Source organism: Oryctolagus cuniculus, chromosome 7, assembly GCF_051225735.1.
Source record: "Oryctolagus cuniculus isolate XC-2025 breed Fujian yellow rabbit chromosome 7, ASM5122573v1, whole genome shotgun sequence".
NCBI lineage: Eukaryota > Metazoa > Chordata > Mammalia > Lagomorpha > Leporidae > Oryctolagus > Oryctolagus cuniculus.
In genome coordinates, this window is record NC_142873.1 from 85,418,829 (window position 1) to 85,442,597 (window position 23,769).

A 23,769-nucleotide genomic window follows, 5' to 3' on the forward strand; every position below is an offset into this window, starting at 1 on the left:
CATGTTCTTTGGTCTCTTTTTTATCTCATGAGACACACCAGCACAATGTCTCTTCTGCTAGGCAGCACTGGAAATAAGAGCCTGTATTCAAAAACCTACTGAAAGAGCAGAAAGGGCAGCAGCCTGTTGTCCAGGTACTGTGAGGTCGCAATATGGTGTAACTGGTGCTTAACCAGGAAAGTAAGTTCTTTTTTAGTGAAATTATTCTTTTTTCTTTTCCACTGGTTTTCTCACGGACTCTTAGATGTTTTGGGGATGCAGGTGCACTTTGTTCTGGTTTTATCTTTTCTGATGTTGCACAGAAGTTCTAGGTGTTCCCTGTCCCTGGGAAAGAGCCCTGCCTCTTGTTTTTCCTCCTTGTGAGTGTCCTAAATGCTGGGTCCAACTATTTGGCCTTAATTAGAAGCACAGGCATGCATTTTTTTTCTTTTTTTTTTTTTAATTTATTTATTTAACTGAAAGGTAGAGCTACAGAGAGACAGAGAGAGATGTCCTCCTTCTGCTGGTTCACACCCCAGCCAGCTGCAATGGAGCCAGGAGCCCCACGTGGTTGGAGGGGCCCAACCTCTTGGGCCATCCTCCACTGCCTTAACAGGCCATACTCAGAGAGCTGGATTAGAAGAGGAGCAGCTGGGACATGAACCGGCACCTATATGGGATGCCAGCACTGCAGGTGGAGGCTTAGCCCACTATATCACAGTGCTTGCCCTAGTGCAGGCATTTCTTAAGGTTGCTGCTTGTCACATCTCCATAAAAGGGTGACAGTGAAGAACAGTGCAGCCAAAGAGATTAATGTAGATAAAATTGGGGAGTTTTGTTCCTTGTAGCAGTAATGATCGAGTGGTAAGTGAGCACTGATGCTGTTACCTATCTTGAAATAATGGCAATGAACCCCACTAGTTTGAGCTGAGTGAGACAAGGCTCTGTGATTTAGTGAAGTCTGATTTATAAGACTGAATCACTAAAAGTGAGAATTACTTTAGAATCAATGTCTGGAGGGGAGAAAACTCGACTGGCTTTATTAATACTACTCTCTATGCTTGAATATAATGAAAAGATTCCTTTCTCCCTGCCAGTTAGTATTACTGAATTTCTTTGTTCAACAAACTGTTTGAAAGCTGAAGTCCAGCCCACTTTATAGTTATATGTTCTTACTTACTGTTTAAAGTAATATGCATTCTCGTTTATTCTGTTACATCTCTTTATTTAAAGTCATTATGCCTAATGTACTTGTTATGTGACAAGCATACTTAGCACTTAAGATAGTAGAAATACTAATGCTGAATGTGTGCTCTTGCGTTTGTTTCCCCCAATGCCACCACTCAGATGAGAGGCCAGATGGAGTCTCAGATGCAGGAGTTAGAGCACGTGCGCGAGTCCTTGACGGCGGCCGAGCGGAGGCTTCACGAGTGTCAGGAGAGCCTGCAGCGCTGCAAGGGGACGTGTGCAGACCAGGCGCACACCGTTAGGCAGCTGCAGGGCCAGGTGTCCAGCGGTCGTTCTGAGTTCTGCTGGATGTGTGAAGGAACGCTTTGGACTGATTTCGCCACTTGAGGGCACTTGTGACAGGGCTTGATTGTTTTAGTCCCATCTACGTTGGTTCTTGAAACATCATTTTCAGGCACATGCTATAATATCATTTTACAGGCTCTGCTTTTAGCATTTTATGGTGACAATTTGATATTGGAAAGTACTAATTTAGTTTATTCATGTGAGTCTGTATTTAGACATTTGAGGATGTAGTGATAGTGTGAAGGAAGGAGTAAAGCTGTGCTTACATATGTGTTTCCTGATGGTAGGATAAGGAAATTACTGTAATTTACCTTACAGAAACTAGAATTTACCTTCAAATTGTGCATCATGTCTATTGGGATTATTTTCAATCTTTATTTTTCACAGTATGTTATTTTTTCACTCCATCACAGTAAAACATGTATCATGTATGTCTGTTAGCCACCACATAGTTTCCTAGCTCAATGACCAGCACATAGTCAACACTCAATAAATATTATGTAATTACTTTTTCCAGAGAAGCATGTCCAAGGACGGTGGCAAGCTTTTTCATTTTTCATTTACAGAACAGTTTGAAGGAATCCCTGTCTTGCAATTACAGTATGGATTTTAATTTTGAAATACATCCTATTTTTAAAAAAATGCATGGGCAGGCATATACCCTAGTGATTTAATTGCCAGTTAAGACACCCATGGCCCACATTGAAATTCCTGCTGTGGCTCCTAATCCCTGCTTCCTGCTAAAGCAAATGCTGGAGGCAACTGTGGTAGCTCAACTAATTGAATTCCTGCCACTCATGTGGGAGACCTGAATAGTGTTTCTGGTTTCCAGTTCAGCCCTGACCCAGACCTGACTATGTTGGGCTTTTGGGTACTGAACCAAGAAGTGGGAGCTGTGTCTCATATTCTCTCTCTCTGTATGTCTCTCTCTCTCTCTCTCTCTCTCACTCACACACACACACACACACACACACACAAATAAATAATGAAAATTTCAAAACAAAAATGCACACACAGTTTTGGTGACCTTCAATCCCTGGGAAGAGATTTTTCTAGGAAAACATCAAATTATATAGGTTAACCTGAATTACTAGTTAAAGTTTATTTTATTATCAAAGCTGCTTAATTATTTAAATCAGCTTGTGAAGCAGTGGACAGAATCTTTTTTTGCCATGGGCAAGTGTGTCTTTGGTTGATTTGTTTATTTTGCTTCTTAAAAACACATGGTTTTTACTTTATAATGCAGCTTCACAGATACACAGCTATCAGTTATTATTTTTAGTTGAAAAAAAAAACTGTAAATAAAAAGTATCCAAAAATAGGAAGTAAGTAATATTTAAAGTGTTCATAGTTCAACTTAATAAATATTCTTTTTCCATAAAGTATTGTTAAGAATATTTTAATTGCTGTTTTCCAGAAAAATTTCCAGTTATAGGAACATAAGAATATAGTTTTTTTTTTAAAAATGAATCAGGAATATAAGAACTTATATTTTAACAGTGTGACATTTCTTGTTTTCTTTCTGTGTAGGAGTAATACTAATATTTATATCCTCTTATTTCTTATGGTTTTTCTAACAATAAAATATGTAGATTTCTTTGGAAGTTGATCATGAACAAAATAGCCATGAAAACCTTTATTTTTACTTTTAGGTCGAAGGAAATCACAGTCTTCTAGCAAAGCTCTCTCTGGAAGAGGAAAATTATCTTATTCAGTTGAAGTGTGAAAACCTTAAACAGTAAGTCTTAAATTGAGTTAACATTGGTGTTGGATTTTTTTTCTACACTAATTTTAAAATCTATATTTTCTGTAAAAAGAAAATTGGAACAGATGGATGCAGAAAACAAAGAGCTTGAAAAGAAGCTGGCAAACCAAGAAGAGTGTCTTAAGCAGAGCAATCTGAAGTTTAAAGAGAAATCTGCAGAATACGCAGCCTTGTCCAGGCAACTGGAAGCTGCTTTGGAGGAAGGCAGACAAAAGGTACAGATAGCCTTTATTTAGCAACTTTTTAATTAGTTTACCAAAGAGTTGTTTTTAACCAGACGATATCTCATCCTGCCAAGCCTGTGATTGTTTTTGTCCTGATGACAGGGTGAAGGGAGCAATTGCATTTTTGTTTTTTTACCTACTGTCCATTTGGAGCAAAACAGATCCATTACTGGTTCAGAGTTGCTGCAGTGGATCAATGGTGATGTGGCAGTCTAGGGCTGAAGGGGAAAAACACCTTGAAGGCATTAACACCTCCCCCCATGCCCTTCATTTTTAATATAAAAACAACTTGAGTGTACAGAGAATTGGAATTTTGGTTTTGATTGGTCTGGTGGGCTCTGAATCTCAAGTCTCTTGACAAAGACTGTTGCCTAAGTAAGTAGATACAAGAATAAAATTCCAGTTAAATTCATCAGGTTACCATTCAGCCTAACCCAGTGCCTCCCTATGTGTCAGGCTCTGTCTGCCAGTGCTGGCCTGGCCTCAGCTCTCAGGATGCACACAGCGTAGTAAGGAGTGGTGTGGGAACTAGTGAATGCTGTCCCACATGTAACTGCTGTAACCGACTATGGGTTCAAGGTACACTGGAAGCAGTGGTTATTTTAATCTGGAGGTGAAGGCAAATGATGAGTCAGGAAGATCTCAGAGAAGAGGCATATTGGTTGAAAACACCATTAGAAAGGACAGAAGCTGGACTTCGGAGGCCAACAGGAATGGGATTTGAATTCTGGCTCTGACAATTCCATACTGTACCTTACTTTAGGTTGCTTCTTTACACTTGAGTTTCTTGATTAGTATAGAACTGAGTGATGCTGGAAAGTTATCATCTGTGTCCTGATGACTCTCAAATGCATTTCTTCACTCATTCCCCTCTCCCCACTGGAATCTCAACTCATATCCCACTATTCACTTGGCATTTCCATTTCACGTGGGCATCTCAAACTGAAAATGTCTCACACCAGTTTCTGGATCTTCCCCTCCAGACTTGTTTCTGTGGTCTCACCAAAGTTCATTAATGGCAATTCCATAAAAGATAAAATCTGACACTCATGAAATGTAGCTATTACCTCACAAGTGTCCATCTCTGTCTGTCTCTCTCATACGTGCACACACACACACACACACACACTTTTTGAGCTCTGGGAAACCAATGTAAATGTACTTTGACAGATGTATCATTGAAGAAAAGTTAAATATAAAATGTATTGCCAGCAATAGACACGTAGTATAGATTTCTCAGCCCCGCCAACCTTGGGTTCAGCCTGAGTGGACTTTGGAAATGACTGGTACCCTCGGATTCCTTCCTGAAGTACTTAGGGCCCCCAGAGAGGCGAACGCCCTCTGTTCTTCTCCTGCTGAGGTGGAATGTGGACTGTCTCGAGAGGCTGCCATGTGTGGATTGCTCTTGCTGCCTTGCCATCCCTCCCTGTCCCTGAGGGAACCCTGCCAAGAGCCCAGATGTTTATCCTGAGGGCTTTTCTCCCACTGCAAACTCCAGCCAGCGCCTTGGGATTGGTGTAGAAGAAATCTTTGTAACTCACTTTCTACTAACTTAGAACTTTGTCCATAGGAGTTAGATTAGATGACAGTCCTTCTCTCTAGCTCCTTGCTCCAGCACCAACCCATCCCTCCACTTCCATTCTGTGGCTCTGACCGAACATTCTGAAAAGTAGACTCTCAGATATCTAATCCTTGAGTAAGCATATAGCTAAGCTAGAGTTTCTATTCATTCTATTCATATGGAATAGGATAAATGAGAAGCCGATGCCGGGTGTATATGCGAGGAATAAGTATGTTATCCCTCGCCCCCAAATTGTGCCTGTCCAAGTGTATAATCAGCATGAAATGAGAGCTTTCTGTTGTGCCACCACTGCTCTAGACACCATGGTGAATGCAAGTACTATTTAAAATGGCAATGGGTCTCATTATGTTTAAAAATAGACTGTTGTGAAAACACCTGCCCAAGTCACAAAGCCAAGAAAAGGTATCTTATCTCTAACATCTCAAGCTAATCTTACAGGTAGTCATGCTGCAAAGGTAAGCATACATACTCCCACAAACTAGGTTTTTGATATAGAACATCTTTAAATATTTGCTAACTGAATTATCTGATTCCCAGTTAAGACCTATCTGGAGAAAGAGGTGGACTGTAACTCTGTCAAGGCTTTAAGTTATATTTTAAAGAAAGCATATTTAGTTATTTAACTCTCTTAATAAAAATTTCAGGTCTCTGAAGAAATAGAGAAACTATCGTCTAGAGAGAGGGCTTTACAAATTAAAATATTAGATCTGGAAACTGAGCTTAGAAAGAAAAATGAAGAACAAAATCAACTTATTTGCAAAATGAACAATGTAAGTATTGGTGTGGCTTAATATAAAAAATCACATTTAGCTTCCTTACCATGTAGTTTAGTTAAACAGTTCAGTTACAAAGGAAGAAGAATCTTAAGGTTAGTGCTTTAGTGATAATATTGAAAATAACATGGGGCTGGCATTGTGGTAGAGTAGGTAAAGCTGCAGTACTGGCATCTCACGTGGGCACTGCTTTGTGTTCCGGCTGCCCCACTTCTCACCCAGCTGCCTGCTGATGACCTGGGAAAAGCAGTGGAGGGCGGCACAAATGCTTGGGCCCCTCATACCCACGTGGGAGACCTGCAAGAAGCTCTTGGCTCCTGGCTCCCACCTGGCCCAGCCCTGGGCATTGCAGCTATCTGGGAAGTGAACTGGCGGATGGAAGATCTCTCCTTCTTTCTTTGTAATTCTGACTTCCAAATAAATAAATCCTCTTTTATGTAAAAGAAAATTAGCAAATAATTAAAACCCAAAAGATGCAACTGTCAGGAGCATGCTGCAGAAGTTTCTGGCCACCCCTCTTGGCAGTTAAGTCTTGTGTTGCCCCCAAGTCTCTTCAGGCGCTTTGCCTGCATGACAGCTGCTTAGTGAAGCTATGGACTTTCTTTGTGGTATGAATTTATAATTTTTTAAAGATAAGCACAATTTAAGCCATCATTAGGAGTTAGTTTTATATCTGCTTGAATCATGATTATGTTTTTAGGAAGTTAAAATTTGGTGTTAAGTAAATAGTCACGCTTGTTATATCTACTCCATATGAGATAGATGCTTTGGTCCACTCAGCCATGAAATGAGAAAACCAGATTGGCTGTGTCCAATTAGTCTTCTAATGTTTTTTTCCAGAATATTCATGAAATAGTCAATTGGCATAAGATACTCTAAAAGCTTACATTTGTTGTGATTAAATTGCTTACTAACTATCTACTTAATAATGACATCGAGTTTGATACTTTATTTTTTCCTGGAGCCAGACTCCATGAAAGTGGCTCTTTCATTCCCAAATGTCTAAAATGTTAAAAACCTAAATAATTTTTGGCATGCAATTATTATTTAGTTCTAGTGCCATAAAAATTTTATGACAATTTAATCTGAACAAAGCAGTCATTTTTAATTTAGTACAGATTTTCCTTTTATTTCTAAAATTTTTTATTCACCATCATTTTTTCTGATATTTAAAATACATGTAATGTTATTTGTGTGAATGAAGCCTCTGAAAAAGTAAGATGAGATGAGATGGGTTTTACTCTAATATTCTCACTACTGGTCTAAAACTACTGAAGTAAATAGCTTAAAATCATGTTTTGGGGTCTGCTTTGTAGCATAGCAGGTAAAGCCACCACCTGCAACTCTGGCATCCCACATGAGCATTCCTTCGAGTCCCGGTTACTCCACTTCCCATCCAGCTCCCTTCTAATGTGCTTAGGAAGGCAATAGAAGATTGTCTAGGTTCTTAGAACCCTGCACCTACATAGGAGACCTGGAAGAAGCTCCTGGCTCCTGGCTTTGGCTTGTCCTGCCTTGGCTGTTACGGCCATTGTTACGGCCATTTGGGGAGTGAACCAGTGTCGCTCCCCCTCTTCGTGGAGGAACGACACTAGACCCTGCGTTGTTCTTTTGTCTGCTCGGCCCTTCCCGGGTTTGCTGCTGGTTCTTCCCGGGTTGGCTGCCGATCCTTCCACCTCCGTGGAAGGGCGGCTCCCCCTGCCACTTTCCCCACTTCCGTGGGGGAGCGGCACACCGCCGGCCGGCTCTCTCGGGGGCTGCTCAGATGTTATCCGGATGTTCCCCTTAGATGTTCCTGGTGCATGTTGTCTCTCTCCTCCTTTATAGTCCTCTTCCGCCAATCCCAACTCTGCTACCCACACGCTGAGTACGCTGCTCTCCTCCAATCAGGAGCAGGATCAGCTCCTGTAGGTCATCACTCAAGTTGGCAAGAGGCAGCTGCATAGAAGTTGTTTACTCCCTTCTCAGCGCCATATTGTGGGAGAGCAGATGCATAGAATAAGTCTTAATTCCAGTAACTTAGTCTAGTCCGAGTTGCTCCCCACAAACCAGAGGACGGAAGACCTGAATCTCTCTCTTTTTCTCTCCTTCTCTCTGTAACTCTGCCTTTCAAATAAATCTTAAATGCTTTGTTAAATTTTTGTACCAGTGAGGAATCTAGAATGCTAAGCCCAGATTTAGACCCAGCTGAGAAATTGGTCCTTGTGTTCTTTGCCTTCCATGGGGTGGGGTGGTTCAATGGACAGGTCAGTATTTTTTTTTTTTAAAGATTTATTTATTTGAGTTACAGAGAGGCAGAGGCAGAGATAGAGTGTGTCTTTCATCGCTGGTTCACTCCTCAAATGGCCACAATGGCTGGAGTTGTGTGGATCTGAAGCCAGGAGCCAGGAGCTTCTTCCAGGTCTCCCTCTCAGGTGTAGGGGCCCAAGGACTTGGGCCATGTTCCACTGCTTTCCCAGGCCATAACAGAGCTGGATCGGAAGTTGAGCAGCCAGGACTTAAATCGGCACCCATATGGGATGCTGGCACTGTAAGTGGTAGCTTTACCCGCTATGGCACAGCACCGCCCTCCCCCCCCAAAAAAAGTATTTACTTTAGATGCACACTGGAGCCCCAGTTGAACAGTGAGTGCCTGGGGAGCCTTCGCTGACCGTACACTGGTGCGATAGGTGCCGCCCACGGCACACCCGCAGCCTGGAATGGCTCTGAAGTTTTATGTATCATGCTGAAACTGCTCACATGGTACATTCTGCTCTACAGTATAAGTGCCTTTGCGTGACAGTGCTTCTCTCCAGATTGTTGAGTAAAGCTGCTGCTCCGTAAAGCATCGCGGCATCTGACAGCTCGTTCTAGCACGGGCCTCACCCCACACCTTCAAGCACGGGGCTTGGCTTGGGTCTGCAGCATCCAACACCTGGGGAGAAGGGTGTGCATGGGGTGGCTTTCCCAGGTGTCTAGATTTCAGTTGAAAGCTGGATAGTATTTACAACCTTTCTCTAAACCATTTACAATGAGCAGTTCTATTTAAGAATTTATGTGCGACAGAAATTTAAAAAGTCTATTGGGCTTTAATTTTTTTAAAAAGAAAAGCTATCATGTTAAGAGTTATTTTTTAAAGGATTCTAAAGTTAAAATGTTCACATTAACAAAACCAAAATTCTAGTTTTTAAGACAGCAGAGATCGTTCTTATGACATAAAATATCAAATTTTAGGCAGAAAAATTAGTATGAAAATATGTTAAATGTAATGGCAGTTAGTTATGACAGCTTTAAACAAAACTCATTGATTATATGAATCCTATGAAATATGTGATAATTGGAGGCTAAACAAATGCATTATAATAAACTTTATTACAATTGGTATCAACCAAGTGTATGCTTTAATTTCTAATTTTAAAGACAGTGAACCTTAAGTTAATAATGAACACTTTAGATGTGAGGAGTCCTTATTTAAATCTTGAAGTGAATGGTTTTTCATGTATGCACTTTGTATTGTGACTTATTTTTTGATATGAATGCTATTAACTGATTATCTGTATTTTTTTATTATTTAGAAAGCTCAACATCAGGAAGTGTGTTTGAAAGAAATACAACATAGCCTTGAGATGTCGGAGAATCAAAATGAGAGTATTAAGAATTATTTACGGTTTCTTAAAGCTTCTTATGTAACAATGTTTGGATAAATTGTGGAATTTATTTTCTAAGAGCAGTAGGATTTTACTATGCCTCTAAAATGTGAACTGGTAAGAAGGATGTAAATATGTTACCAGTTGTTGTATTTTAGGATTTACAGGTAGTAGTATCAGAGTTTTTATGTAGAAATTTTTGAAACATTATTTTTAATTTGAAACTTGAAAACAAAGTAACTTTTAGTATGGATAATTTTTTTTGATGATTTTTTTTCTGGATAATTCTTATGTAGCTCTGGTGTGATTCCTTTTAAAATTATATTGGCTTTTAGAATATTTTTCACACACATAGAAGTCAGAATCACTCTTTGAAAGATTTGTGACTACCATTCTACTAAATTTATTATAAATTTAGGCCAATTATGAGCCAAATGCATGATTTTAAGTAATGTATATAATTGTTTTATATTGTGGTGCTGTATAATTGTAATAAAGTAAATATTCTGAATTTTAATGTTTGATAATGCTGTATTTGACCATAAGACCTATTATTTATTTCTATTAGTTTTTAAAAATAAAATACTAAGTCATAGATAGCTATTGCATAGTGAAAATAGGACACTGTGTCTTTATAAAGAAGAAGCATTCAGGCTATCCTGGTTTCTTGTTCATTTTACCTTAGTGATTATCTGGTGTTATTATTGCAGACTTTCTAAAGCCCCTGACCTGAGTTCACCAAAAGATTAAAGGGGAACAACTTGTTCCAGCTGCTGCATGGCCAACTCACATGGGATGATCAAAATAAGCACTTTCAACACCAAGAAGCTTTAGAGATCTTTATTATTGGGATGAAGTAGAAGAGAGATCCACAACTTGTTCCCTGTAGTCTCCTACCCTATGGGAGCCAGCCCCTGATATTTTTTTTTTTTTCTTAAAATAGCAAAGACTCACATAGAATGTTACAAACCGGCCATATTTTTTGCCCCTCAATTGCTAATGAGATCAGTGTTACCTTTTTACATTTTTATTTGTAAATTTTTTTAAAAGATTTCTGTATTTGAAAGGCAGAGTTACAGAGAAATCTAGGGAGAGGGAGAGAGAGAGCAAGATATCTTCATCTGCTGGTCCACTCCCCAAATGGCCACTACAGCCTGGGGCTGGACCAGCTCAAAGCCAGGAACTGGGAACTCTTTCCAGGTCTCCCATGTCTTCTGCTTTTCCTGGTGCGTTAGCAGGGAGCTGGATCAGAAGTGGAGCAGCTGGGACTTCAACCTGCACTCATATGGAATGCTGAGATTGCAGGTGGCAGCTTAGCCTGCTGTGCTACAATGCTGGTCCCTACCTACCACCACCCCTACCCTTTTTAAAATTATCATACTTATGGTACTAAAAAACATACTAGACCCTGGAGGGCTTTCTTCATTCTCCTCAGGCAAAAGGAGCCTTAAGAAATGCCCACATGAAAGGAAACGAAGGCCCTTGAGTGTTGCTCCCTCGACTGCACTCCTGAAGGGCAGAGCTGTAACTTATTCAGGTTTGTATCCCAGTCCCTACACAATAGCAAGTACTCAGTGTGTGCAAGGGTGGATGGATGATGAATGAGGTAGGTAGTCACTGTCCTGTTTCAGATAGGAAAACTGTAAGCTAGAGGGATCAACTGCCATTGCTGCTGTATAGAACTCAAGTTTACAGTTGGCATTTGTCCTCAGAAGTCTTCTGACTCCAAAACTAAAGTTCTGTCTTCCTGTTGTGGCTGAAGCGGTGGCAGCAGCCAGCAGCAGCACTGCTATTATTTATTAAGGATTTGTGATATGCCAGATGTGTATTGATTACTTGCTTTTTGGGACACTAGGACACAGAAAGGTTACATCACTTACTCAAGATCACATAGCGATTAAGCAGCTGTCATCCAGAATCTCTGCTCTTAACTGTGATCACTACCTTTGCATTTGTTTCATAAATAAGGACAATAGTTTATTTTAACAGTAATGCATTTATCTCATCCATAAATCTCTTTTTCATATGGTGCTCATAAAAGTGATTTGCAGTTACGATATTAGAAAATGGTACCTGCAGTGTTTTAGATGGACTGTGGGAGAAAGAGACCACCACAGAACGCCTAAGGTTGGTGATCACTACTGGTGACACACTGTGATGAGGGACATCTGTCAGATTCTGGAAGAACTTTAACAATCTCTGTGCTGAATGTGTCCAAGTGCACCATGGAGAGCATGCTGGTCGCCCCCAGTTGAACAAACTCAGGGTGAGGGCCCTGAGTCAGCGCCCTGGTTTCCTGGAGCAGTGTCTCTGCTTCCAGTTTTCCACCATCCCTGTTTCAACATGCTGCTAAAAGGTTTGCAGGATTTTCCCTTATTCTTGATATTCAGGGTCTCAAGCTCTTCTTAAGCTCTAAAAGTTTCCTTCCACTGCCTATGCTATTACGTCTCCACATGTTCTTTCCTTCTTCCTGTTTGGTCTCTTGGATCTGATCTCCCTGTGACTTAGCCCCCACTTTGGGGTGTCTGTCATTGCATAACTTGTAAGGTATTTCTTTCCTCTTGATTTCTGACCACTGGTGTGGTTTCAAGAGCAGCCATTCTCTTTTTCTGTTGAATGTTGACTTTTAATTAAGAAATCTTTTTTAAGTTCTGTAATTCCATTATATTTTCATTAAAATTCTCTTGTGTGTGTTCCATTGGTTCTACTTCAGGAGGCATCTCTTATTTCTGTTCTGCTGGACATCTTTCTTTCCAAGTGCCATAAGGGAGGTTTAATTTTCCCTTGCCTGCTCATGGCTGTGGTTTTCTCAACACCTGCCAGTGGCCTGTCATGCACATCTGCCAAGCAGCAGCAAACCAAGTGGTGAAAGATGGAGTGGCTTCAGTTCTTGTGGGCCCACGAGACATGTTACCATCTGTTGAGTCTCTATGAGAAATTTTCTGCTCCCAGACTTTCTTAGTCATAAGCAGCACTTTTTCCCCAACTACAAATATTAGAATCACATTGCTAGAGAAGCCTCTTCAAGGCTTTCTGGGGTCAGCAGATCTTCTGCAGTAGTCAGGATGTGAAGCCTTTTCTGGAGGTGAGCCACAATGAGGGTCTGTAGTTGGGAAAGTGTGGAATAAACAGAGAATTTTATCTGCTTAATACATCTGATCTACATTTGCCAACTAGTGAGCCATTCATCACATGAAGTTCAGAGTGACTCATTTTTGTAATTCACAAGTTTGTGTATGTGAGTTCACAAATATTAGTGTGTGTTTGGAGAAAGGTATAGAATCCTACATGCATTTGGCAAGGGTGGAGAAAATAGTGTTAAAATTTCCTATATGCACTTTTGCTTCATTTAATCTAGTGAGATTTTATTTAGCTTTTTCTAATCAGATAAAAAATCTAAAAGAGGACCGTTATCAATAAATGTTAGGGAGTAGCAGAGTGAGACAGGTAAGAAAGGATGGCCAGAGAATGAAGTACTAGAGTATTATTTTCAGGGGTGCTATACATTTGGATAAGGAAACAGTCAAGAGAAGCGTGCTAGACATAAAGATGAAGACTGCTGGAGTTGTTATATACAATGTATGAGGGCTTCCTTTACTCCACATCCTTGTCAGCTGTCACCTTTTATCTATTTGCTAATGGCTATTGTACAGTGATTAGTGACACCGAGCATGCCTTTATGTTCTTGTTGACCACTTGTATGTCTTTGGAAAACTGTCTTTCAGATCTGCTGTGCACTTTTTAATTGGATTCTTTGTTCCTGTGCCATTGAGTTGGGTTCCTTTTATATTCTGGTTATTAACGCCTTGTCAGATGTATAATTTGCAAATATTTTTTCCTATTCTGAGGATTTTCTCCTCAATTTGTTGAATGTTTCCTTCATTGTGCAGAAGACTTAACTTTGATTAAACCCTTTTTTTCTTTCTTTCTTAAAATTTATTTTAGAGGGAGACAAGTAGTGAGGGAGAAGGTAAGAGGGATGAAGGAAGGGAGGGAGGGGGAGAGAGAGGTCCCATTCCCTGCTTCACTCCCAAATGCCAGCAATGGCTGGGACTAGGAGGTGAAGCTAGGGCTTCCATGTGGGTGGCAGGAGCCCAATCACTTGGGCTATCACTGCTGCCTCCTAGGATCTGCATTAGCAGAAAGCTGGAGTTACAAACCAGAGTCAGGTGTTGAACACAAATACAACGTGGGATGTAGCTACAAGATGTCTTAACCACTAAGCTAAACAGCCAGCCCTATTTTGCTATTGTTTCTTATGTTTTTGGAATTTTACCCACAAAATTCTGTTTTGTTCCAATGTCCTGAAGCATTTTTTTCCTGTTTTTTTTTTTCTAGTGTTTTCATAGCTTTAGGTTTTACATTTAGATCTTTCATAAATTTTGAGTTGATTGTCATATATAGTGAAAGAGGATCTGTTTTCATTCTTCCACATACAGAAATGCAATGTTCCCTGCCCTATTTATTAAAAAGCCTCTCCTTTCTCCACTTAGTCACCTTTGTTAGAGATCCTTTGGCTGTAAGTGTGTGAGATTACTTCTAATCTCTGTTCAACGAGTTTTCTATCTTCTGATATTTTCTTTTTACTTGTTAGTGTCTGTAAGTTGGAAGAAGACCTTTTAGAATATCTTGTAGGACCAGTCTGGTGGTGATAAATTCAGTTTTTGTTTGGGAATGTCTTGATTTCATCTTCATATCTAAGCTTTGTTGGGTAGAGATTTCTTGATAAGCGGTGGAAGTCTTATCCCTCTTTCTTCTGGCCTGTAAGTTTTCTACAGGGAAGTCTGCAGTCAGGCATCTATCTGAATATACTCTCTACCCATTTGTCCTCCTCAAGTCCCCCTTGAACTCAAGTAAATTGGATATTTGCTCTTTCAATGCTATCCCAAAGTTACCTTCAATTTTCCTCATTCTTCGTTCGTTCTTCTTTTTCCTCTTCTGACTGTATTTTCGAATAGCTTGTTTTTGAGCTAATTCCTTCTGTTTGATCTATTCTGCCATGGATGCTTTCTATTGTATTTTTAATTTCACTTGGTGTACTTTTCAATTCAGGGTTTATGTTTGATTTTTTAAAAAAGATTTATTTATTTATTTGAAAGGCAGAATTACAGAGAAGTATAGGCAGAGGCAGAGAGCGAGAGAGAGAGAAAGTCTTCCATTCACTGGTTCACTCCCCAGATGGCCACAACGGGCGGAGCTGAGCTGATCCAAAGCCAGGAGCCTGGAGTTTTCTTCCGGATCTTCTATGTGGGTGCAGGGGCCCAAGGACTTGAACCATCTTTTGCTGCCTTCCCAGGCATATTACCAGGGATCTGGATCAGAAGTGGAGCAGCTGGCACTCAAACCAGAGCCCATATGGGATGCCAGCATTACAGGCGGCAGCTTTACACAGTGCAGGCCCATTATATTTGATTTTTAAAATTTTATTTTACTGATTTGAAAGACATACACACAGAAGGTGAGATATCTTCCATCTAGTAACTTAATCAAATGCCCACAATGGTCAGGTCAGGGTTAGGCTTAAGCCAGGAGCCCAGAATTCAGTCCAAATTTCCCATATCAGTGGCAAGGACCCAAGTATTTTAGCCATTGTCTTGCCCCCAGAGTCCACATTAACAGGAAGCTGGAATGGGAAGCAGAGTAAGGACTGAAACCCAGACACTCCAATATGGCATGTGCTTGTCCCACATGGCATCTTAACTATTGTGTCAGCCACCTCTGATTTTTAAAAAATTTGATCCTATCTCTCTTAAGTCTCTCTGTTAAAGCATTGTTTCTCTGTTTTTTCCTTAATCGTTTTGTTTACTTAAATAACTTTTAAATTCTTCATCCCAAATTTACATATGTCAGTTTCTATCTGGTCAGGTTCTGATATTTTATTTTGTTTATTACATAAGGTCAGGTTTCCCTGCAAGTTCTTGATATCTGTTGGTGTATGAAATCATCTGTGAATTGAAAGTTGAATTTTTTTTCCAGTCTTCATTTGTGTATGCCTGCCTTTCAGAAATTCTAAGCAGTCTGCTTACTTTTTTCTGAACCTGTGAACACTCTATTTCAGCACTAGGTGGCGCCTAAGTGTTGCATGACTGCTGTTAGTGTGTTACTGTTTCAGCACTAGGGGGCACTCCTATACCATGATCATCCCATATCTACAGTTGGCATCTTGTTCAGAATGTACTGCTAAAGGCTCCATCTGTAAGCACTGGCCTGGAGATAGGGGCCTTTGGGCTTTGGTGCTGAGTCCCACCATAGCAGGCCCAGTATTGAGCTTTAAGGCAAAGTTCTGCACTGACTCAGCGGCTGGAGGTTAGGGGAGGGGCAGTGGAGGAGTTCCTTTATTGATGGGTTTAGAAGCTTGATTTGTAGTCACTGGCCCTGGGGGCAAGAGCCGTGTGGGTTTCTGTGGGTTTCTCAGTGGAGGACCTGGTACTAGGTTTCAAGTCTGAGGCCTATAGTTAAATTTTTCTCCCCCATGTGAGAGGCATGCAGGAGCATTACTCTAAGCTGGTGAAAAGAGGTGGGCTTTTCATAAATAGCTGTTTGAATTGGTGTCTCTATGGGTAGATGATCACTGGCACATTCTACTCAGCCACTGTCTTGCTCAGCCTCCAAGGAAAGCTTGAATGTCCCTTGAACGTAACTCTATCTAAAACTTCATTCCCCCTCGCCCCTATTTCCAGAAGATTTGTTTTTACTTCTACACAGAAACACAGATAGTTACTTCAAAACTTCATACATTGGCATTTCCAGACTAGAGGTATAACTTGGTTTTATGATTTGAGCTTGCTTTATTTGAAGAGTTTTATTTTCAACCTTCTTTATGGCTCATGTGGCAGTTGAGGAATTTCAGAAAGTAAAAATTTTAATTTTAATTGAGCTGAGTCATTTGAAATACTAAGCACAACACTTGGTATTATAGTAGGCATTCAAAAATTTCTATCATGGGGCTGGCACTGTGGTGCGGCAGGTTAAAGCCCTGGTCTGCAGCACCGGCATCCCATATGGGCGCCAGTTCAAGTCCTGGCTGTTCCACTTCTGATCCAACTCTCTGCTATGGCCTGGGAAGGCAGTAGAAGATGGCCCAAGCACTTGGGGCCCTGCACCCATGTGGGAGACCCGGAAGAAGCTCCTGGCTCCTGACTTCAGATCAGCTCAGTTATGGCCATTGAAGCCATTTGAGGAGTGAATCCGCAGATGGAAGACCTCTTTCTTTCTCTGGCTCTACCTTTCTCTATAACTCTGTCTTTCAGATAAATAAAATAAATCTTTTTTTAAAAAAAGATAAACTTCAAGAACTTCTTCATTTTTTCTTGCCTGACATACAAAGAGATTTTATAAATTAATAAAATATGAATTCCATTATATAAAATGGTCAAAGGATAAGAACAAACAGTTCACAAGAGAAGTACCAATGGCCAATAACTGTGTTTATAAGATGTTCAGATTAATTAATCTTTTATTTTTCTCTATAATTTAAAGAAGTAGTTATTAGTATTGAAAAGGGTAAAGATTCTCATATAACCAATGGAGTTTATTTTTCCATTATGTGAATGTGCCATAATATATTAACCATTAGTCTACTGTTGGATAATTGAGTTGTTTCCAAAGATAACTGGGAAAAAATCTGAAAATATTTGGAAATTAGGAAGATAACCCAACTCACAGAATTTTAAAATATACTTATTTATAATTCATGAATTAAATCTTAAATCTAAAAATATTTTGTGCTGTAGTACATTAAAACGTGTGAGAAGGCAGACGGCATCTCTAAAAAGAAATTTACAGTTCTGCCTACAATGTTACTGACAGTCCTTGGCCGTCCCCTCAACAGTGGTGGTTACTTTGGAAGCTGAGCCGAGTGAAGAGCTTTTTTCAGCCTAGAGCCAACAGGGTCTGTAGCTCTGACCCAGGAGTCCTGCAGCCCCAGGGCAGTTCTATTTCCAGTGACCCAGCTCTTGGCTGGCAGAGCTGCCAAGGCTCTCCAAAAGCTGACTTCTCCATCTGAAGCCTTGGCTTCCCACATGGAAAACCAATGCCATTTGCAGTGGACTGGCCTATTGGGTCTGCTTGATGGCAGATCACTGTGTAAAGCAGCCATTGATTGGCCTGCCACCCGTCTTACATTGCTACCATTGCCTAGGTTGCTTTTCTTTCCTCCTGGTCTCTGGTAAAGGAGACCGCGGAGGAAGACTTTAAGAGGAAGCAAGTCATGGGGGTGCTCAGTCCCATTCCTACTCTTTAGTGGCCTGAGATAAAAATCTACAGTTACAGACATGTTCTCATGGTTTTTCTGTGAGGTAGACAATGCCCATGAGGAAAGCTGTGTCCTCACTTTAACATCAAACATGATGACTACCTTATCTATAAACAATTAGAACTTAAGGAGAGACAGATAATACAATCGATTAGTTACTTAAACAGAATGCAAAATCTGTGTGTTTTTTGGTCACCCCCCAAAATTGGAAATAAAACCTTAAATGTAAGAGTTAGCACCTGGAATCATCCCATAACTTGGAACAATTTTAACTGAGTCAGAACTAGGGAAGAGAAAAGAGCTTACTGGAGCTGGCTAGCTTTCTTTTAGAGATGCCATCTGCCTTCTATTCAGGCCAGCTCTCCCAGGCCAGCTAGTAATGGAAGTCAGTAAAGAAGTGATGAAAACTGCAAATGGCACACAGAACTTCCAAAATCCAGCAAAGGGAGGGAGAGAGACAGAGAAAGAGAAAGACAGGGGCAGGGTGAGATGCTACTGCCACTGCTCCCTGCTGCCACTGCTACTGTTATCCTGGCTATCTTGCCAGGGGATACCATCTTTCCACTTATAGAGATCTACAAGTATCACGGACTCTGAAGGCCAGGAGAGAGACAGGAACAAAGTACACCAACCATGGCAGCCACATGCCACTACTTCCTCACCTCCTCTCTTGGAGACACTGTATTACCAACAGTAGATTCATCAGAACATAACCTGTGAAATCTAGGGCGGAGCCTACCAGTACCCACACCTGCCAGTGTGAAATCCTCAGGATAACCTCTATCCACCCCACAGGACTGTGACAAGTTCTCCTTAACATATTTCAATGCTGAAACTTGGGCTCTTGATGGTATAAGCCCATACATTTGTCATGGCACACACAGGACCTGGAGAAAGTTGTATCCACATTATACATCTGAGAGTCACAGCTAATTGGAAGCATTAGCAACAACAATTAGGGAAAAGAGAGCAATAAAGACTTGTCCAGTCTTACCATGTGAGTAGCAAGGGACTGGCAATTCCCTTGTCAAATTCCCATGTCAAAATTGAAAAGGAAGAAATACAAATATACGTGTTTGCACTTGACATGCTCTTGTACATGGGAAAACCTAAACAGTCCACAAAAGAGCTGTTAGAACTGACAACTCAATTCAGTAAAGTTGTAGGATACAAAATCAGCATACAAAAAACAGTAGTAATTTTATACACCAATAATATCTCACTGAAAGAGAAATCAGAAAAGAAACCCCTTTCACAATAGCCATCAAAAATTGAGTAATAAATTTGAAGAAGTGAAAGATCTCTACAATAAAAATTATAAAACATTGATGAGCCAGGATGTGGTGATTGCAGGCAAGGAAAGCCAAGACATAGTGGCAAAAATTGTTCTCCATGAAGGATCTCTGTGAGTGAGACCCCAGTGGAAAGAAGGGGCCATCAAAGCAGGGTGTACTTTTCTCTGAAGGGAGGAGAGAGCTTCCACTTTGCATGTGGCCCTGTCTAAAAACCGACGGAGTTTGAGAACTCAGAAGACATTAATAGCCTTGGCAGCTCATGTCAAGAGCCTCAGGTGATCACTGACATCATAAATAAGTGTCACTTTTTTGCTTTTTAAATATTTATTTATTTGAAAGAGTTATACAGAGAGAGAAGGAGAGGCAGAGAGAGAGAGGTCTTCCATCCACTGGTTCATTCCCCCAAATGACCACAACGGCCAGAGCTGCACTGATCTGAAGCCAGGATCCAGGAACTTCTTCCAGATCTCCTACATGGGTGCAGGTGCCCAAGGACTTGGGTCATCTTCTACTGCTGTCCCAGGCCATAGCAAAGAGCTGGATTGGAAATGGAGCAGCTGGGACTCGAACCAGCACCCATATGGGATGCTGGCACTGCAGGCAGCAGCTTTACCCACTACGCCACAGTGCTAGCCCCAAGAGTGTCAGTTGTTAAATCAACAACAAGAGTCACTGTGCACTTGCTCCCCATGCTGGACCTCTGTCCTTAATGAGTTGTACTATGAGAATTAACAGTAAAATTTGTCTTCAAACTGTACTTTATACTTTGTGTGCCTGTGTGGATGCAAATAGTTGAAATCTCTCCTTAGTAAAGAGTTGGTTTTCTGTATATAAAGTCAATTAAAAACGAATCTTAATGGAAAATGGAACGGGAGAGGGAGTGGGAGGTGGGATGGCAGTCTGGGTGGGAGAGCAGGAATGGGGGGAAGAAACACTATATCCCTAAAAGCTGTACATATGAAAATTTATATTCATTACATAAAAACTTTCAAAAGATAAAGTACCCTAATACACTGTTGGTGGGAATGTAAACTAGTACAACTATTATGGAAGACAGTATGGAGATTCCTCAGAAAACTAAACATAGATCTGCTGTGTGACCCAGCAGTCCCACTCCTGGGACTATAGCCAAAGGAAATGAAAACAGCATATAAAAGAGTTACCTGCACGCCTATATTTATAGCAGCCCAACTCACAATAGCTTGAGATATGGAGTCAACCTAGATATCCATCAACTGATGCCTGGATAAATAAAATGTAGTATATATACATGATGGAATATTACTCAACCATACAAAAGAATGAAATCCTGACATTTGCAACAAAATGGATGCAACTGGAGATCACTATGCTAAGTGAAATAAACCAGACCCCAAAAGAAAAATATGTCATACTTTCTCTTATTTGTGATAGTTAATATATAGAGGATAAAAATTTTGTGGATGACATCATTTTGTATACAGTTCTTGCTTCACTGAATCCTACCATGTAAATGACAATGTATTCTCATTTCACATGCTAAAAAATAAGAAATAGAGGGGTAGTAAGGACTCTTGAGGTATTAGTAAAGCACTGTTCTTAATTTGGGTGTTATGAGTGTGATCAGGTAACAAAAAACTCATTGATCTGTATGTGTAAGTACATTTCTTGGTGTGTATACTATGTTTTAATAAAATGTTAAAAAACTGATGAATCATTGAACACACAAAAAATGGAAAACTATTCCTTGCTCATGGATTGGAAGAATCAGTATTGTGGGAACGCTTATACTACCTAAAGCAATGTACAGATTTAGTGCAAAATCCCTAGCAATATACAAATGTCATTCTTTATAGAATTAGAAAAAAACACTTTTAAAATTTATATGGAATCATTAAAAAATCCAGAATAACCAAAGTGATACTGACTTTAAAAAAGAAATCAAGCTGGAGGTATCACAATACCTGATTTCAAAGCACGCTAGAGGGCCCGCTCGAAGCAGACGCCGCGCAAGTCGATGGGCGGCAAGGCCCGCGCAAGCAGCTGGCCACCAAGGCGGCCCGCAAGAGCGCGGCGGCCACAGGCGGCGTCAAGAAGCCGCACCGCTACCGGCCGGGCACCGTGGTGCTGCATGAGATCCGGCGCTACCAGAAGTCCACCGAGCTGCTGATCCGCAAGCTGCCGTTCCAGTGGCTGGCGCGCGAGATCGCGCAGGACTTCAAGACGGACCTAGGCTTCCAGACCTCGGCCGTCATGGCTCTGCAGGGGGCGAGCGAGGCCCACCTGCTGGGTCTGTTCGAGGACACGAACCTGTGCGCCATCCATGCCAAGCGCGTCGGCATCACGCACAAGGACATCCAGCTGGCCCGCCGCATCCGCGGAGAGTGGGCTTAGGCAGCGCGCCCTCCTCTCCGGTTTCCATCCTCGGCCCAAAGGCTCTTTTCAGAGCCATTAAAAAAAAAAAAAAAAAAGCATGCTAGAAAGCTGTAGTAATTAAAACAGCATGGTAGTGGTATAAATCTAGCACATAGCTCAGTGGAACAGAATAGAGAGCTCAGAGATTAATCTGTAACAAAGGTGCCAATAGCATACATTGTAGAAAGGACAGTGTTTCCATAAATGGTGATGACAAACTGGAGGTACTTATGTAGAAGAATGGATTTAGATCCCTACCTCTCATTATACACAAAAATCTACTTCCTCAGCAGAAGTGGTTGCAGCGTATCACACTGCCTCGTGAGCTTTCATCTCTTGCCTGTGTTTGCTCAGGTCCTTCTCCCCTTTGTGGGTCTTTGTCCGTCAGCACTGTTGGAGTCTGCATAGAATTATGCTTTGCTTTGCAGGGCTTCCCTGTTTAGATCTTTCATTCCCCTCTGTTTTTCAGCTCTTTCATTCCCCCCTCTGTCTAGCTCCAGAATCTCACAAATGTGCTGAAGGGTAGACCCCCACCTGTGTGCTTGATTCTCCTGAGAGTCCAGTTTTGTCACCCTAGCCACCTGATACCTCCACCACCTCTGCCAAGGTATTGAACCCCAACTACAGCCTGCTACCTGAGCCATGCCAGGATTCTTAGCCTGTAACCTTTTGAAGAAAGTGCACCTCAAAATATTAGCTGGCCTCTGAAAGTCAGCTTCTTCAGTCTCTTGTCACTCTCAAATACTTTATTTTAAAAAGGATTTTTGTATTTTATCTGGTCTTTCTTATCATCAAATGACCAGCCATTCCAGTTTGGTTGGGAAAGAGGGATTTCTGGAATTTAAGACTTTCAGGACCAAAGTTGAGACAATCCTTTGAATATCAGGACTGATCACCTGATCTGCAAGAGGGTGGACTTCTACAAAGCTCTTTAACCTACTCAGAATTCAAAGTTTGGTTAGTATGAAGTAAATATCCTCAAAAGCATTACAAAAATCATATTCTTGGGCAATGGAAAAGACTAGTAATTATTAATCCCCATCAAGTGATATCAAGTTCAACAAAACAATTATCTCCAATGAGGGTGATCAATGAAAATAAAAGGTGTATAAAAATAGAGCAAATAAAAGTATAATAGGAGAATTGCTGACTTCAATCTCATCCTTAAATTAACTTGAGAGATCAGTAGAAGTTGTGAGTTTTTTCTGTTTTGTAGAAAGAAGTGAGGAATGAAGACTCACATAATGCATCCATGAAGCTCTGCCTTGCACAGATACTGTACTCGATACTGAACATTATCCAGTGTGAGAAATACATAAGAGAGTGAGGGCTCCAGCTAAGGGAGGAAAAAAAAAGTCTAGAAATTAAGTTGGGGTCCATACCAAGCAGAGAGCAGGCCAGGAGCCACGTGCTGCAAACATTTGGTTATGAGCAGCCAAAAGCAGTTTATCACGGGTAGTGGAGCAAAGGCAGAGAGTGATTTTGGGGTGCTCCTCGTCTTTTATATGCTTTCTAAAGGGGAGTGGTTACACAGTAAGATGGGCAGGTGGGCTTTCAGGTGAACTCAGGTAGGGGCACATCACACAGGGGGCGTGGTGTAGAGTGTGGTCTCCAGCTTACAGACCTAATAGGTTTTATTCTATCTGCCTGCCTATAACATCCCCCCTTCAGAAACTCCAGACCTTAATCTTAAGGGATGTTGAAGGGTGTAGAATCATCATATCTTCTGTAGCTGCTTCATGCTTATTAGGGGCATAGGCCCTGCCTTGTCCTTTGTCCGGAACTCTCTGCCTATTTCATTTAATAAATTAGTTTTGTGAGCTGACGTGCTTTCAGTCACCACCAATGTCTGTGTCCCCTGCATGGCCATAATTACTCTCAGAAGTCAGGTTCTGAAACATGTAAGTTTGTCAATCAACATGAGCAGAATTGGAATAAAGCTAATTGTGAATGGTGTCACCCTTAAGATAGAAAGAGAACATCTTGCCATCTCCCAGATAGTGGGTAGTGATAGGCTATGTAGATTATAAAACCATTGTTCTATTAATATGTATTCTAAGGCCTATCTATTGTCCATAACTACCTTGGACAGGGAGTCCATTGACTAATGAGAACAGTTGTTTCAATGCATCTTATTGTGTGCTAAACCTTTCCTTAAGGGATAATTTTTTCTGCATCCTACTAAACCCAGAATCTGGGAAAGTGAGGATACAGAATTTCCCAAACAAAGCTCAGGTTTCTTTTTTTTTTAACTTTTATTTAATAAATAAAAATTTCCAAAGTACAACTTTTGGATTACACTGGCTTTTTCCCCCCATAACCTCCCTCTCACCCTCAATCATCC

At 40.9% G+C, this 23,769-nt stretch overlaps 1 protein-coding gene and 1 pseudogene across 15 annotated transcripts in view; both read left to right on the forward strand.

The window, feature by feature from the left end:
• The window catches only part of ODF2L (outer dense fiber of sperm tails 2 like), a 48,787-nt gene extending 38,788 nt beyond the window's left edge, over positions 1–9,999 (forward strand). For 9 of the 15 annotated variants that reach the window (XM_070078131.2, XM_051856293.3, XM_070078132.2 and 6 more), the window contains 5 exons: positions 1,327–1,485; positions 3,165–3,250; positions 3,330–3,492; positions 5,728–5,853; positions 9,411–9,999. In XM_070078131.2, coding sequence (XP_069934232.2) covers positions 1,327–1,485; positions 3,165–3,250; positions 3,330–3,492; positions 5,728–5,853; positions 9,411–9,539 — 663 coding nt within the window. In that variant the 3' untranslated portion in view covers positions 9,540–9,999. Of the gene's footprint in view, positions 1–1,326; positions 2,895–3,164; positions 3,251–3,329; positions 3,493–5,727; positions 5,854–9,410 lie in introns of those variants that run through there. The other 6 variants (XM_070078133.2, XM_051856294.3, XM_070078134.2 and 3 more) reach the window with 2 other exon arrangements.
• Positions 10,000–18,369: 8,370 nt separating this feature from the next.
• LOC149125636 (histone H3-like) lies at positions 18,370–21,517 on the forward strand (annotated as a pseudogene).
• The last annotated feature ends 2,252 nt before the right edge of the window (positions 21,518–23,769 follow it).